Source organism: Canis lupus, chromosome 22 (assembly GCF_003254725.2).
Source record: "Canis lupus dingo isolate Sandy chromosome 22, ASM325472v2, whole genome shotgun sequence".
NCBI classification, from domain to species: Eukaryota; Metazoa; Chordata; class Mammalia; order Carnivora; family Canidae; genus Canis; species Canis lupus.
This window is the reverse complement of record NC_064264.1, coordinates 3365136-3380617: the sequence shown is the minus strand read 5'-3', so window position 1 is coordinate 3380617 and position 15482 is coordinate 3365136. Positions and strand designations below refer to the sequence as shown.

The 15482-nt window shown below is 38.9% G+C and overlaps 1 protein-coding gene across 2 annotated transcripts in view; it reads right to left on the bottom strand.

Moving 5' to 3' along the window:
* SUCLA2 (succinate-CoA ligase ADP-forming subunit beta) overlaps nucleotides 1-15250 on the bottom strand; it is a 45108-nt gene extending 29858 nt beyond the window's left edge. Inside the window, exons 1-2 of one of the 2 annotated variants that reach the window (XM_049099233.1) lie at nucleotides 15095-15250; nucleotides 9218-9398 (exon numbers count right to left, since the gene is read on the bottom strand). In XM_049099233.1, coding sequence (XP_048955190.1) covers nucleotides 9218-9398; nucleotides 15095-15184 — 271 coding nt within the window. In that variant the 5' untranslated portion in view covers nucleotides 15185-15250. The remainder of the gene's footprint in view (nucleotides 1-9217; nucleotides 9399-15094) is intronic. The other variant, XM_025478304.3, reaches the window with a different exon arrangement.
* Between the last annotated feature and the right edge of the window lie 232 nt (nucleotides 15251-15482).

Below are 15482 nucleotides of genomic sequence, written 5' to 3'. Positions count from 1 at the left end.
TTTGCTCCCCCACTAAAATACAGGCTCCAGAAGGGCAGAAGCTTCATTGTGTTCACTGATGTTCTCAAGCTCCTGGGAGGGTTCCTAGCATATATTTTCTGAATGTTGAATAAAAGAACATTTAAAGATGGAAAGAATTCTTACAAACCTAGATTTCCCACTGCTGTTTTAAAAACTCAAAACTGAGGACTCCTGGGTGGCTCAGCAGTTAAGCGCCTGCCTTCTGGCCCAGGGCATGATCCTGAAGACCCAGGATCGAGTCCTGCTTCTCCCTCTGCCTGTGTCTCTGCCTCTCCTCTCCCAGCCCACGCCCCCGTGTCTCTTATGAATACATACATAAAATCTTTAAAAAAAAAAAACTCAAAACTGGAAATACTGGGCCCTGCAACTAAAGCTGATTAGAAGTGCCTTGTTTACACAAGATAAAGTCTTTTCAATCTGCCACAGTCCCCATCATACCCAGGTAAAAATAACTAATAAGAAATTTCCTTAAAACAAATAATTTTCTTATTGGAAAGAAAACAGGTAGCTTCAGGGACAATGGCAAATTACAGAGTTCATGCCCAAAATAAAAGGGAGTAGTCACTAGTCATTTTACCTGTTTCTGGTTACCTTCCAAGTCATGGTTTTCCAGTACTTGAGAAACATTCATTTATATCCAAAGAGCATAAATATAATTCCAACAGCATAAATATAATGTAAAAATGGTCAATAGTTAAACTGGTGCTTTGCTGGGCTAAATTCAAACATTCTTAACATTAAATTGAGAACTTAAAAAACTGACCTATTAGAGTAATAAAGTTCTAGTTTTTCAAAAACATTTTACAAGAAGGAAGTCTCTTCCCCCAAAGTGTCAATTTCCTTTCTTTAGGAATACAAGTTTCTTTAGGGCAGAAGCAATTTCACAAAAGTTCCTTCTAAAAAAGCCCTTCACAACAAAAGAAAAGCCAAAAAATATATAATGAATATAGTCTCATCAACTATCAAGACAAGAAGAATTACAAGAGAAATCTGAGGACAACTGATTGAAACAAAGATTTTATTCAATTCCATTAATTCATTCAACAATTACATCTATATACCAGTTACTTGCTAGAGCCACAGATACACCATTGAGCTGAAGAGACCTACCCTGCCCTTAGAGAGCTTACAGTCTTATTAGATTTGGACCTTTGCTTTAGTCAGACAAGATCTTTTATGGATTCAAAGACTGTCTTTAAAATATAGTCACTATCCCTTCTAGCCTTCATTATTCACAAACACCTTAAGCATTCTTTATACGTAGTCATCTAATAAAACACTGGGAAGAAAAAAGAAGGCAAAGTCCTATTGTATGGCATTAAAAATCTCCCTCCAGGGTGGCATTCATTAATTGGCAACCTTTGCACATGTTTATTCAACCAGACAAAAATTCCACCTTAATTATACTAGAATCCTAAACATCAGGAATGGCTGGATAAAAAAAAAAAAAAAAAAAAAAAAAGACTAATCTATGCTGCCTATAAGAGACTCACTTTAGATGTAAGGACATAAACAGACTGAAAGTGAAAGGATGAACAAAGATATTCCATGCAAACAGAAACCAAAAGAAAGCTGAGGTAGCTATACTTATATCAGAAAAAAACAACTTTATAACAAGGACAGTCTTGCAAAAGAAGAAAAAAGCTGGGTTACATAAAAATAAAGGGGCCAATCTAACAAGAAGATGTATCATTTATAAATATCTATGCATCCAACATAAGAGCACCTAAATATATAAAGCAAATAGTAATAGACATAAAGAAGAAAACAGCAACACAATTAATAGTTGGGGACTTTAATACCAATTGCATCAATCAACAGATCATCCAGGCAGAAAATCAATAAGCAAACACAGGTCTTAAACTTAACATGTTCGACCATGGTCTAGACACACACACACACACACATACATACAATATTCTGTCCAAAAGCAACAATACATATTCTTCTCAAGTATGGAAGGAACATACTCCAGGACAGATTACCTGCTAAACCACAAAACAAGTCTTAATAAATTTAAGAGGACTGAAATCACATCAAGCATCTTTTCCAACCATAATGGTATGAAACTAGAAATCAATTAAAGGAAGAAAACTGGAAAATTCACAAATATCTGAAGATTAAACATGATACTAATGGATCAAAGAAAAATCAAAAAAGAAATTAATACATTCAGACAAACAAAATAAGACAATACCAAAATTTACAGGCTCAGCAAAAGCAGTCTAAGAATTCACAGTAATAAATGCCCATCTCAAGAAACAAGAAAAGTCTCAAACAAATTAATTTTTGCACCTCAAGGAACTAAGAAACAACAAATGAAGCCCCAAAGTTAGTAGAAGGAAGGAAACAACAAAGGTTAGAACATAAATAAAATAGAAACTAAAAAGACAATGAAAAAAATCAATGAAAGTTAAGAGCTGCTTCTTCAAAAAGATGAATATGGACAAACCTTCAGCTAGATTCACGAAGAAAAAAAAGGGTGGACTCTAAAATAGACACAAAAGATGAGCTAGTACAACTGAAAACTCAATACAAAGGATAAGAGACTATTATGATCAATTACATGACAACAAACTGGACAACCAAGAAGAGATAAATTCCTAGATACAATCTACCAAGACTGGATCATGAAGAAATAGAAAATCTGAACAGACTACTCGTAAGGAGACTGAATCAGTAATCAAAATCCTCCCAACAAATGAAAGCCCAAGACCAGGGGGCTTTATTGGTGAATTCTATCAACATTTAAAAAAGAATTAATATCAATCCTCCTCAAACTGTTCCAAAAAATAAAAGAGGTGGGAAACTTGCAATTCATTTTACAAGGCCAGAATTACCCAGATACCAAAACCAGACAAGGATGCCACAAGGGAGAAAATTACAGGCCAATATCCCACGTGAACACAGATGCAAAAATCCTCAACAAAATATTAGCAAACTGAATACAACAATACATTAAAAGAATTGTATACCATCATCAACTGGGATTTATCCCAGGAATAAAAGGTTGGTTCAACACCCACAAGTCAGTCAATGTGATACACTATATTTATAAAATGAAGGATAAAAAAACATATGATCATCTCAACAGATGCAAAAAAAAAGGTCATTTGGCAAGATTTAATACCCATTTATGTAAAAATCTCAACAAAGCAGGTATAGGGGGAACATAGCTCAAGACAATAAAAGCCATATAAGACAAGCCCACAGCTAATATCCAACTCAACAGTGAAAAGTTGAAAGTTTGGCCTCTAAAATCAGCAACAAGAGCAGTCCGGGTGGCTCAGCGGCTTAGTGCCGCCTTCAGCCCAGGACCAGATCCTGGAATCCTGGGATCGAGTCCCACATCAGGCTCCCTGCATGGAGCCTGCTTCTCCCTCTGCCTATGTCTCTGCCTCTCTCTCTCTCTCTCTCATTCTGTGTCTCTCATGAATAAATAAATAATCTAAAAAAATAATAAAATAAAATTAAATTAAATTAAATCAGCAACAAGACAAGGTGCCCTCTTACCACTTTAATTTAACATAGTATTGGAAGTCCTATCTACAGAAATTAGGCAAGAAAAAGAAAGAAAAGGCATCCAAATTGGAAAGGAAGAAGTTAAACTGTCACTATTTCATTATGCATGGTATTTTAAGTAGAAAAACCTAAAGACCCCACTGAAAAACTATTAGAATAAATGAATTCACAATACTGCAGAACACAAAATCAATACACAAAAGTCGATGACATTTCTATACATTAATCATGAACTATCAGAGAAATTAAAAAAAAAAAATCTCACCTGCAACTGCATCAAAAAGAATAAAATACCCTAGAATAAATTTAAATTTAACCATGGAGGTAAAAAAAAAAAAAAAAAAATCTGATACTGAACTATAAGGCATTGATTAAAGAAATTGAAGACAAAAATAATGGAAAGATATTCCGTACTCATGGGTTGGAATAATACAGTTAAAATGTCCATACTACCCACAGCAATCTACAGATTCAATGCACTCCCCATCAAAATTCCAAAGGCATTTTTCACAGAAATAGTATAAGCAATTCTAAAATTAGTATGGAACCACAAAAACAACCCCAAGTAGCCAAAGCAATCTTACAAAAGAAGAAAAAAGCTGGAGATATCAAACTCCTGGATTTTAAATTATATTGCAAAGCTACAATAATCAAAACAGTACAGTATTGACATAACAAAACAAAATAGAGAGCCCAGAAACATATCCATGTATACATGGTCAATTAATTTTTCAAAAAAGAGTCAAGAATATACAACGGAGAAAGAACAATCTCTTCAGTAAATGGTGTTGGGATGGGGCACGTGGGTGGCTCAGGCAGTTAAGCATCTGACTCTTGATTTCGGCTCAGGTCATGATCTCAGGATCCTGGGATAGAGCCCTGTGTTGGGCTCTGCACTTAGCAGGGAGTCTGCTCGGGATTCTCCCTCGCCCTCTCCTTCTGCCTCATCACCCTCCATGCTTGCTTGCTTGCTCTAAAAATAAATAAATCTAAAAAGTTTTTAAATGAATAAGTAAAATAAATGTCATTGGGAAAACTAGACAGCCATGTGCAAAAGCATGAAACTCAACCATTATCTTACACCATACACAAAAATTGACTTGAAGTGCTTTAAAGACTTGAACATAAGACCTAAAATACCATAAAACTCTAGAAAACATAGATGGCAAGCCCTCTGACACAGGTCTTGTGGTGATTTTTTTAATCTGACACTAAAAGTAAAAGTAACAAAAGCAAAAATAAATAAATGGGACTATGTCAAATTAAAACACGTCTGCATAGCAAAGGAAATCAACAACAGAATAAAAAGCCAACCTACTGAATGGGAGAAAATATTTGCAAATCATTTATCCAACAAGGAGTTAATATCCAAAACATATAAAGAGCTCATATAATTGTGAAAAAAAAAATAAACAGGCAGAAGATGTGAACAGACATTTTTCCAAAGACATACAGATGGCCAACAGACACACAAAAAAATACTCAAAATCACTATTCACCAGGGAAATGCAAATCAAAACAAAATGAGTTATTATTTCACACCTGTTAGAATGGTTATTATCAAAATGACAGGGAATAAAAGTGTTGGTGAGGATGTAAAGAAAAGGGAACACTCATGCACTGATGATGGGAAATATGAATTGGTGCAGCCACTATTGAAAACAGTACAAACATTCCTCAAAAAAATTAAAAAGAGAACTACTATATGATCCAGCAATTCCACTTCTGGTTATTTATCTGAAGAAAATATTAACTTGAAAAAATATATGTACCCCTAGTTCATCACAGCACTATTCACAATAGCCAAGATATGGAAACAACCTAAGTACCCATCAATGGATGAATGAGTAAAGAAATTATGGGATGTGTGTGTGTGTGTGTATATATATATTCAGCCACAAAAAAGAATGATATTTTGGCACTTGCAACAACATGGATAGACCTAGAGGGCTAAGTGAAGTATACTAGAGAAAGACATATTCCACATGAATGGAATCTTATATATGGAACTGGAAAACAAAACAAAACAACTAAGCTCATAGATAAAGAGAACAGATTGCTGGCTGCCAGAGGCAGAGGGTGGGGCATAAGAAAAATGGATGAAGCGGGTCAAAATTAAAGGAAAATTTAAAAAAAGAAAAAGATGGGACTTAACACCCATTTCAAACTTCTAACCTATAAAATGTGAGAATAAATTTATGTTTTAAGCAATTGAAACACATATAGCAGATATAAGTACTACTGTTAATGAAATTTAGAATTTGGCAATTAAAGTCTCCTCAAAAAAAAAAAAAAGGCTGAACAAAATATGTACTAAACAAACTAGTCAGGCAACACAAATTTCACTAGGCTAAACAATTTTCAAGCAGCAAAATTATTACATTGTGTGTAATTTCAAACATGGAAATCCAATACAGATGCAATTCTATTTAGGGTAATGGGGGAACTAAGATGTATTTGTATCTGAGCCACGTACTAGGGTTTCCCTATAAAAATTCTATGAAGCACAGTTTTTACAGTTCCTCAGAAAAGCAGAACAAAAATGGCAGAACCTTCCCAAGCCTAAAGATATTATTCTTACTAAAGATCTACCATTAAAAACAGATATGAGAAGGGGCGCCTGGGTGGCTCCATCGGTCGGATGTCTGACTCTTGATTTTAACTCAGGTCATGATCTCAGGGCCCTGGGATCAGGCTGTGTCAGGCTCCCAGCTCAGTAGGGACTCTGCTTGAGATTCTCCCTCTCTCTCACCCTCTGCCTCTACCCAACGCACTCTCTCTCTTTCCCTCTCTCAAAATAAATTAAATCATTTTAAAAATGGATATGAGAAAACCAGTCTATTTAAAAATAGGGAGGGGGCCACCTGGGTGGCTCAATCGGTTATGTGTCTGCCTCCAGGCTTAGGTCATGACCCTGGGTTTATGGGATCCAGTCCTACGTCAGGCTCCTTGCTCAGCAGGGAGCCTGCTTCTCCCTCTGCTATCTCTGTCACTATCTCTGTCTCTCTCTCAAATAAAATTAAATAAAATAAAATTTTTTAAAAAAGGAAAAGAAACCAGAATTAGATTTCTTTCCAACCATCCTTCCATCCCTAACTTCAATTATTCACAACAAGCAAAACTAGCCTCTAGAATAGCGTTTCCAACTTTTTCACATCATGATACACATAGAAAATTACAGAATTTGTAGGGAATACTGGGGAAAGAGGCCAGAGCTATTTCAGGAGTCACCAGCTGTAAGGCTCAGTGGCCCCAGTCCCAATGCTGACTCAGCTTCTCCTGCCACCCACAAAACTTAGGGGAAGCAAGTTTGGCCCAAGCTTGCATTTATATCTCATAGTATCAGTTGGTGATGTAAGACTTTTTAATAAATGGGAATTAATGCTTTGTAAGTTTTTCAGTAACTCAAGAAGCAAGGTAGCCACAATCAGCGTTGGGGATTGCTAGCTAGATTGACAGAACCAGGTGTATTTCTAAGGCGCTTTATACCATACCTTATGCAATTAGATCCCATAATCAGTATCTTCTAACATTAATGAATCCCAACAAAAGACAAAACTGTCCTCAACACCTTCATAGTAGTTACTAAATATATCTTTAAAAAGAGCATTTCTGATTCTCTAAATTTAAAAGATCTCCTTAGTCACTAATCCCACTTTCATACTATAAACCTCATCAGCAGTGTTATTTGACAAAAACACACTTTCTAGATGAACAAGACACCTTCTGTTCCAAAGGGGTTCAAAATCAGAGCTGCCTACCACCCGTCCCTTACTTGAAATAAGTCCTGGTCCCAGAGACTTCCCAGAAATACTCATAACTAAAGTATATCCTGTACATGCTAACTATTCTTTCTTCCTTTAATCACTTAAGCATCATTAAAGTTTATAAGGAGTAAAGAAATCAAGAAATTGGCATCCAAATAAATCTTATTTGTTTTATGAAAAAGTTGCTATACAATTTTTTTTGACAAAACAATGAACTTTGACTAAGTGAGCAAATATATGGAAAATACAGAAAAATCAATTAGAATTTGGAAATAGAAAAAAATAGTTTTTACTGGTTTCATTATATATAAATCAGGACTTACTAAGACTGGCATGAAAAATATTTTATGCTCCAGCATTATTACAAAGGAAACAATTGGTAAACAAACAAAAAAAAAATCACTCAAAAGATTAGACTAACAAAAATAAAAGAACAAAGTCAAGGGTCTACATTTCATTCTTAAGGACAGAACGGCCGAATAAGAAAATCTTACACTTTCTCCATTGCATTTCCAAGTTTTTCCTCCTACTTGGCTGACTTTTCTTTAGAAATTAAAGTTTAGGTCATATAGATAAGATCAATCCCAAGGGAATAGTCATTAAAAAGTAGCCTTTGCAAGAATTACAATCACGAGTTTTCTTTAAACTTGACCTTTAAGAACCTCTAATGTACAGTGTTTTGAAGGTAAAAATAAGGCACGTCTTTTATCATGCACAAGCTCAAACTATAGGTCACCATTAATTAACAAAAATTTCACCAAAATTAATATCAATCTACATAAGGTTTTCAATTAATAAAGAGAAGTTTGCTTATAATCTGAATAAAAAGGATTTTTTGATTAATAAAAAATTATCAATGAAAACTCATGCTTCCAAGTCAACATCTCATTCAAAAACAGCTAAGAATATACGACATTTCTAAACTTGTACATGCCCTCACTTTTGGAAGAAAAACTCATTCTAGACACAAGTACAGAATGAGAGTAAAACTTTAAAATTTTTCAACATTTTTAAATGCCCCATAGCCTTCCTAAAATACTAATAAAATCAAAGTCTTCACCAAAGCACATTCAAAGTCATGTTAATCAAGTATAAATCCAGCAGAGATTGTGCTAATCTACATAAAATTGGTGGGACTTTAAATATTGTTAAAAATAAAATGCAGTGTATAGTTAGCACATTACTCATTATTATGGCTTCATATTAAATCATTAAAAATGTAAAGTGAAAAATATCTTCTAGAGTCAATATTATTAAGAGATTAATATAAATCAACAAAATTCAAGGTAACAAAAGCTTTTTAGATTTGTTATCAATAAAAGAATTTACTAATAAACATAGACAAGTACTTAATTCATTTAACAAATACCAATAGTTATTGATTATCTAAGTGCCAGGTACTCTTCTAAGAGTTTAGGATGTATCACTGGACAAGATAAGACAAAGAAACCCTGCTCTCATGGAGCTTACAGTCTAGCTTCTTCCCCACCCCCACCTTGGTTCCATAATTTTCCCATCAAAAAAAAAAAAGTGGAGGGGAGGAATATTAGACCTCTTAACAGCCACAGAAACAGCTAGGATTTTCTTCAGTATTCCTTTTAGAATCATCACAGACATCAGTCTTTTAAGCTTCAGAATATTAAACAGAACTTCCTTCCCCATAATTATATTCCAACTAAAAAGAGGACTTTAAAGGCTTCCTAAAGCCAATATAACTGGTTCTTAAGTTACTAGCTCATAATAATCTCATAATAATTTTAGAATGTCAACAATCACTAAGTTCTACCTTCTAAGTAAATAAATTTTTTAAAAAATTAAAACCTATAAGTTGGTATAAACCAAAAGTGAAGTTCACATCTTAACTGAGTGCCCATGTCAAATGGCATAAGTTTTCCTTAAGTTAGTACCTAATTTTTTGGCAACTGCATAAGCTTCATCTGGTGATTTTGCCACATGTCCTTTGGGAATGGAGACACCAGCTTCTTGCAACAATTCCATACTCATGTATTCATGTAGTGAGAGATTCCTTTGTTGCTGCTGCTGTATTTGGAGTCCATGGTTGTTAAAAAATCCAGAACTTCCCAGAACCTAGAGAAATCAGGGACACATTACTATGACAGTGATTTGGAACTTAATAAAAACAACTTCTCAAAATACTTTTTTAATATACAGTACCTGGTTCTTCATAACCATAATAAAACCATTACATTAAATCATCAAAGTATAATATTCAGAGTACCTAAATGATAACCTGAGATAACCTCCAGCCAAATATCAAATGTAATTCTTGTAGTTTTAACTATTTTCTCATCAAATGTCTAGTCTTTGTGTTTTGAGCTTTACTACTGTATCTCTAATGACTTACAGAGCATTTCTATTTCAATGACAAATTCAGCAGATCTAAAACCAACCTCATCCTTTCCAACAAACCAAAAATCCTTCCCAACTTCCTTCTCTCCATCATTCTTCCAGCACCTAACAAATCGCTTGGCACTACAAATGTGGTAGTTGAGTGATTACTCTTTCATACACACAAGACTCAAAAAAAACTGTGGTCTCATCTGCAGTGGTCACTGCGGTGTGCTACTCAGATTCCTCTTTCACAGCCCAACTGCCGGAAGCGCTGGCTGCTGACAGCCCTCAGCTGAGTCCTCTCGTTGGCGCATCCTTGTCCAATGTCACATCTTCCCTGGTCAGCATGCATCCAATGACTGGTGGTTAAGATAAGGATATAAAGTCCTAGCACCACCCCAATTTAGGATAATTCTGAAGGAAAGGTTCCAGATTTCCCACAGGAAAGGCAAAGGTTCCTACTGCAACTGTACCACGGTTCTACTTCTCCTTCTACTCATTCCTCCTTCGTTCCCTCACAGCTGTTGATCCAGATATCACTTTCCAGTTGACTTCCTCTATGAAACTGATTTCACAGCCTGCAAATATCATCCAAACTCCTCAATCCGATCAACTTTATATGACAATATGTAGAATAAATTAAGTGCTATGAAAGCCCTGAAATTAGACATTTTAAGTATTATCCATACATTTCTATTCTCTATACAAAGAATGCAGGACACTGAAATTAGGTTCATATGAAACACACAATATTGTAAGAACTGAATTTAAAAGGATCGTATGTACAGGCTATTTTTTTTTTAATATAAAATACTGGAAACTATGGATAGTCCATGTTATAGATAGTTTAGAGGATTAGAAATGTATAGTTCTGGGTTATCTTCTACTGCTTTATTAAACAGTCTATTTTCTTTTTTTTTTTTTAAACAGTCTATTTCCTGAAGGGATTTCATGAAACAATTGCATCAAAATTACCTGGGATGTATCTAAAAATGCAGATTCTGGGGCCCCACTCTCATCTACAAAATCAGAATCTCTGGAATAGGCCTCAGGAAATCTGCATTCGTTAACAAGTAGTTCATCTGATTCTTAAGTACCCTACAGTTTGAGAACCACAGTCTAATAACAACACATCTAGTGACAACTTATTTGATTCATCTGATAAGCTAAAATCCTGAATAATATTTCACCAGAGTAGCTCAATTCCCTGATTTAGTGTCACTTCAATATTAAAAACTGGCAACATCCCAAACCGTTCAGCACACATCTACTTTCTGAAATTCCACTCTGGTTATATACCCAACAGAAGAGAGTGGTTAGTCTACCAAAAGGCACCTATGATAAGAATGTGCATAGCGGGATCCCTGGGTGGCTCAGTGGTTTAGCGCCTGCTTTCGGCCCAGGGCATGATCCTGGAGACCTGGGATCGAGTCCCACATCAGGCTCCCTGCGTGGAGGCTGCTTCTCCCTCTGCCTGTGTCTCTGCCTCTCTCTCTCTCTCTCTCTCTCTGTGTCTTTCATGAATAAATAAAATCTTTAAAAAAAAATGTGCATAGCAAGCTTATTCAAAATAAATAAAAAATGAAAATGACCTAATCACCCATCAACAGAATAAAATATGGCATATTCATATACTAGGATAACACAGAGCACTTTTTTTTAAATACCCATCACTCACAAAACAATGAATTAATCTCAACATAATTTTGAGGAAATGAAACCACACACAAAAATACATACTTGTACTTTTTTATATAGTTCAAAACCAATCAAAATTAGTGACAGGAGTGTGTCAGAAGGAGTGGTCACCTTCTGCTGGAGTACTGATGAGAGAGGACATGGGTGCTTTTGAGGGCTGAAAATATTACATATCTTGATCTAAATGGTGAAGACATAGCTGGATACCTACAGAAAAATTAATCTAGCTTCCCACTCAAGTTATACACTCTATATAAATTATACTTTAAAATAACAATAAAAATAAGAGGAAAAGGGGAGTACCCAGCACAGCTTGGTAAAAAGAGTTCTACATTCAAACAGTTTTTGAATGCATATATACCAGACGCTGTACTAGGGATGCTAAAAGAATAAAACCAATTTGGTCACAATCACAGAATTCATCTAATATAAATGAGCATGCAAATGAACACCTACAACACATGTAAGAGCATCTGCAGTCATTAGGTAGCACTGTCCATTAATTAGCTGGACAGACTAGAAAAAAATATTAGAGACCTGATCCCAGTTTGAAAATAAAAAAAAGTGGGGCACCTGGGTGGCTCAGTCAGTTAAGCATCCAACTCTTGGTTACAGCTCAAGTCATGATTTCATGGTCATGACATGGAGCCTCAGCAGGCTCCATGCTCAACAGCAAGTCAACCTCCCCTTTCCTTCTCCCCTCGACCTCCCTGCACTGATGCACACATGCTCTCTCTCAAATAAATGAAATCTCTTTAAAAAATCAATAAATCCATAAAAATAAAAAACTAGTATCTGTAAAGGACACTTAAGAACTGAGGAAACCTAAATCTAAATTTCTAAGTAGGATAACTATAAATTTCCTAAATATAATTGTGGTTATTAGGAGAATATCCTTATGTTTAAAAGGCCATGTGCTAAAATATCTAGGGACAAAGTGCCATGGTTGAGCAAATATAAATAAATATCATTTTATACATACATATAAAAATTCACATATGCACATGTAATTTTTTTTAAAGATAAAGCAAATGTGGCAAAATGTTAAATTTAGATGAAAACAATATATGTGCTCACTGAAATGTTGCTGGAACATTCTACCAGTTTCAAACTTTTCAAAAAATAGCTCAAGGTAAACCAATGACACAAAGCTCTATTTTTACAATTTCTTTCAAATATCTATACTCACAAAGAATCAGTAGTACTCGTAGGGTAATGCTGGTAACTTTTATACCCCTTAGAGGTTTTTGAATATCTGAAGTATTGATAATCCTTTCCTTGTACCACTATAAGTTATGACTTGAAATACGACTTTTGAATTATGCTGGTAATAAATATTCCTGCATAATCACAAGGATTCCCACATTTAAGTCTTTGTCTTTCTCCACATTATCACTTAGCATATTCCTCCTGCCAAAAGGCCACCAATTCCTGGCCAAATCCCTATACTACCACCTATTTAGTCATTCACCTAGTTTAAATCATATTTATTAAAATGTGGGGAAAGGTCGTTACTGGGGGATCTGATTCACGACAACTGAGAAAATATTTTAAATTAGTTCATCTGCTCATAATCGGAACTATGTTACCAGATATATACTGGACAAAAGATACAGAGAAACTAGAAGGTGATCAAAGAATTAAACAAAATGTTTAAGAATGGGATCCCTGGGGGGCTCAGCAGTGGAGTGTCTGCCTTTGGCGCAGGCCATGCGTGACCCCAGGGTCCTTGGATCGAGTCCTGCATCGGGTTTCCCACAGAGAGCCTGCTTCTCCCTCTGCCTGTGTCTCTGCTTCTCCATCATGAATAAATAAAATCTTTTAAAAAAAAAGTTTAAGAATATTTGCTTAAAAAAAAAAAAAGTATTTGCTAAACTCAATGTGTGACCTTGAATAAGTTTCCTAGGATCCTGAACCTCTGTGTCCTCAGGTACAGAAGGGGTTAGTCTTCAAAATTCTAAAGCTGTATTATTTAACGTGTGGGTGGGAAAGAAGAGATGTTACAAGACAACATATGAGGCACTTCCCTACAGAAAGACAAGAGGTTTTTAATAGAATATCCAAAAGGATAGATGAAAACATAGTTGTTCATCAAATCTTCATTTTCTAAAACTCATGAGAAGGAAGTTCAAGGCCAAAAAAAAAAAAAATCACTTCTCCTGTTAAGAAGCTTACTCATGTAATTCACTGCCTCCAGGTTTAGACTATGAACAGCTTTAAAAAAAAAAATCTAGATCAATTCATCTTTGTCATGTCTAAGGAGTTCATTTCGGAACAAAACGTAAAACTCTGAAATCGACTTGGAAGCCAATCACGCCCTTTCACAAGTTTCTTGGTGACAACGTTGAAAAAAACAAGCCAAGGCTTCCTGGAAAAAAAAAAAAAAAAAAAAAACAAGAGCAGATTGAAGTGCACAGGCTTTGGGGCCAGACACTTCTGGAATTACGCCTTAGCTCTGACTTCACCTGCTTTATGGCTGAGCCCCAATTACTTGTTCTCTAAGCCACAGTTTCTCCATCAACGATGAGAATATTGACAGCCCTTAAAGCGGAGCTGAAAAGCCTCCCTACAAGTAAGGGAGTAAAACTACAAGTAAGGGGCACCTCAGGGGTCGAGCATCTGCCTCTGGCCTAGGGCGTGACCCCGGGGTCCCGGGATCCAGTCCTGCATGGGTCCCGCAGGGAGCTGCTTCTCCCTCTGCCTGTGTCTCTGCCTCTCTCTCTGGATCTCTCATGAATAAATAAATAAAATCTTAAAAAAGAAAGGAAAGAAAGTACAAGTAAAATGCCTAGCTCAGCACCTGGCCCAGCTCAGCAGGTGTGGGGTCCAGCAGCGGGGGGGCTGGCCCACATGGTCACTGTCTGCCCGACAAGAGCTCAGGTTCAGGGGCAATAAGAGGGATGGGATCACACGCCCACAACCTGCGCGCGGCACACACTCCGGAACAAGAAAACCCAAACCAACCAACCAGAACTTGGGACCGCTGGGCTGCACTCTACCCAGAAATGAAGCGACCCAGAGGAGCGCCGTCCGACCTCCCAGCTGGGTAAGCTGATGATCAACAGCATCTTGTCCCCACTGTTCACAAGCACAGGAGGAAACCGCCAGGCGGGGCAGGTGGGAAACTTGCCCGGCCTCGACCCCCCAGAAGGCCCGTCAGCAAGCGTTCCCGCCTATGACCGCTCCCAAGGGACCCGAGTCCCCCTGCAGGGCATCTCCCCCCCCAACCCCCCGCCCCTAGCAGGGCCGCGGGGCGACCTGCCTGCCTCTCCCCCCTCCCCCCCGCACCTGCACGCAGAGGCGCCCCCAGCTCCCCGCACCTGCACCAGAGGCGCCGCCCGCCCCCCGCACCTGCACGCCCCTCCTCCCCGCCGCACCTGCGCGCAGAAGCGCCCCCCGCTCCTCCCCGCCCTCTCCCCTCCCCCTCTCCCTCCCCCTCCTCTCCCCCCTCCCTCCTCCCCCTCCGCCGCCCCCCAGAAGCCCAGGGAGCCGCCGCCGCCGCCGCCGCCGCCGCCGGGACTCCCCCGGGCAGAGGACGAGCGCGGAGACGCGCGGTCAGGGCGGGCAGCCCTCCGGGACACGCCGCCCGTCGGCCCGGCTGGCGCCCCCGTGTCACCCAATGTCACCTATTGCGAAATGACCCCGAGCCGGGCCCGCCCGCAGGAGCCGGGTCTCCCACCTCGCCCTTTCTCCTGCCGACCCTCTCGAAGCGAGAGCCGGCGGGGCCGCAATACCTGGGCGGCGGCCCGCAGCGCCGGCCGGGACCCGCGGCTGCGGAGGGCGGCGGCGGCCAATCGCCGGCTGTAGAACACGGAGGCCGCCATTGCTGAGCCCGACCCCGTCCCCTCGCGGCGTGCGCAGGCGCAGTAGGCGCGGCGGCCGGCGGCCCAGACGCTCGGGCCGCGCGCTCCGGCCCCGCCCCTCCCTCCCTCCCTCCTCCCGCCCCTCCCCTCCCCTCCCCCTCCTCCCTCCTCCCTCCTCCCTCGCTCCCTCCTCCCTCCTCCCTCCTCCCCCGCGGCGGGCGGGCGGGCGCCTGGGTTCCCTGCATGCATGGGGGGGCGGGAGGGGGCGCAGGGGCCCGGTTCCCGGCGCGGGGGGCGCGAGTGACCTGTGCGGGGGGCG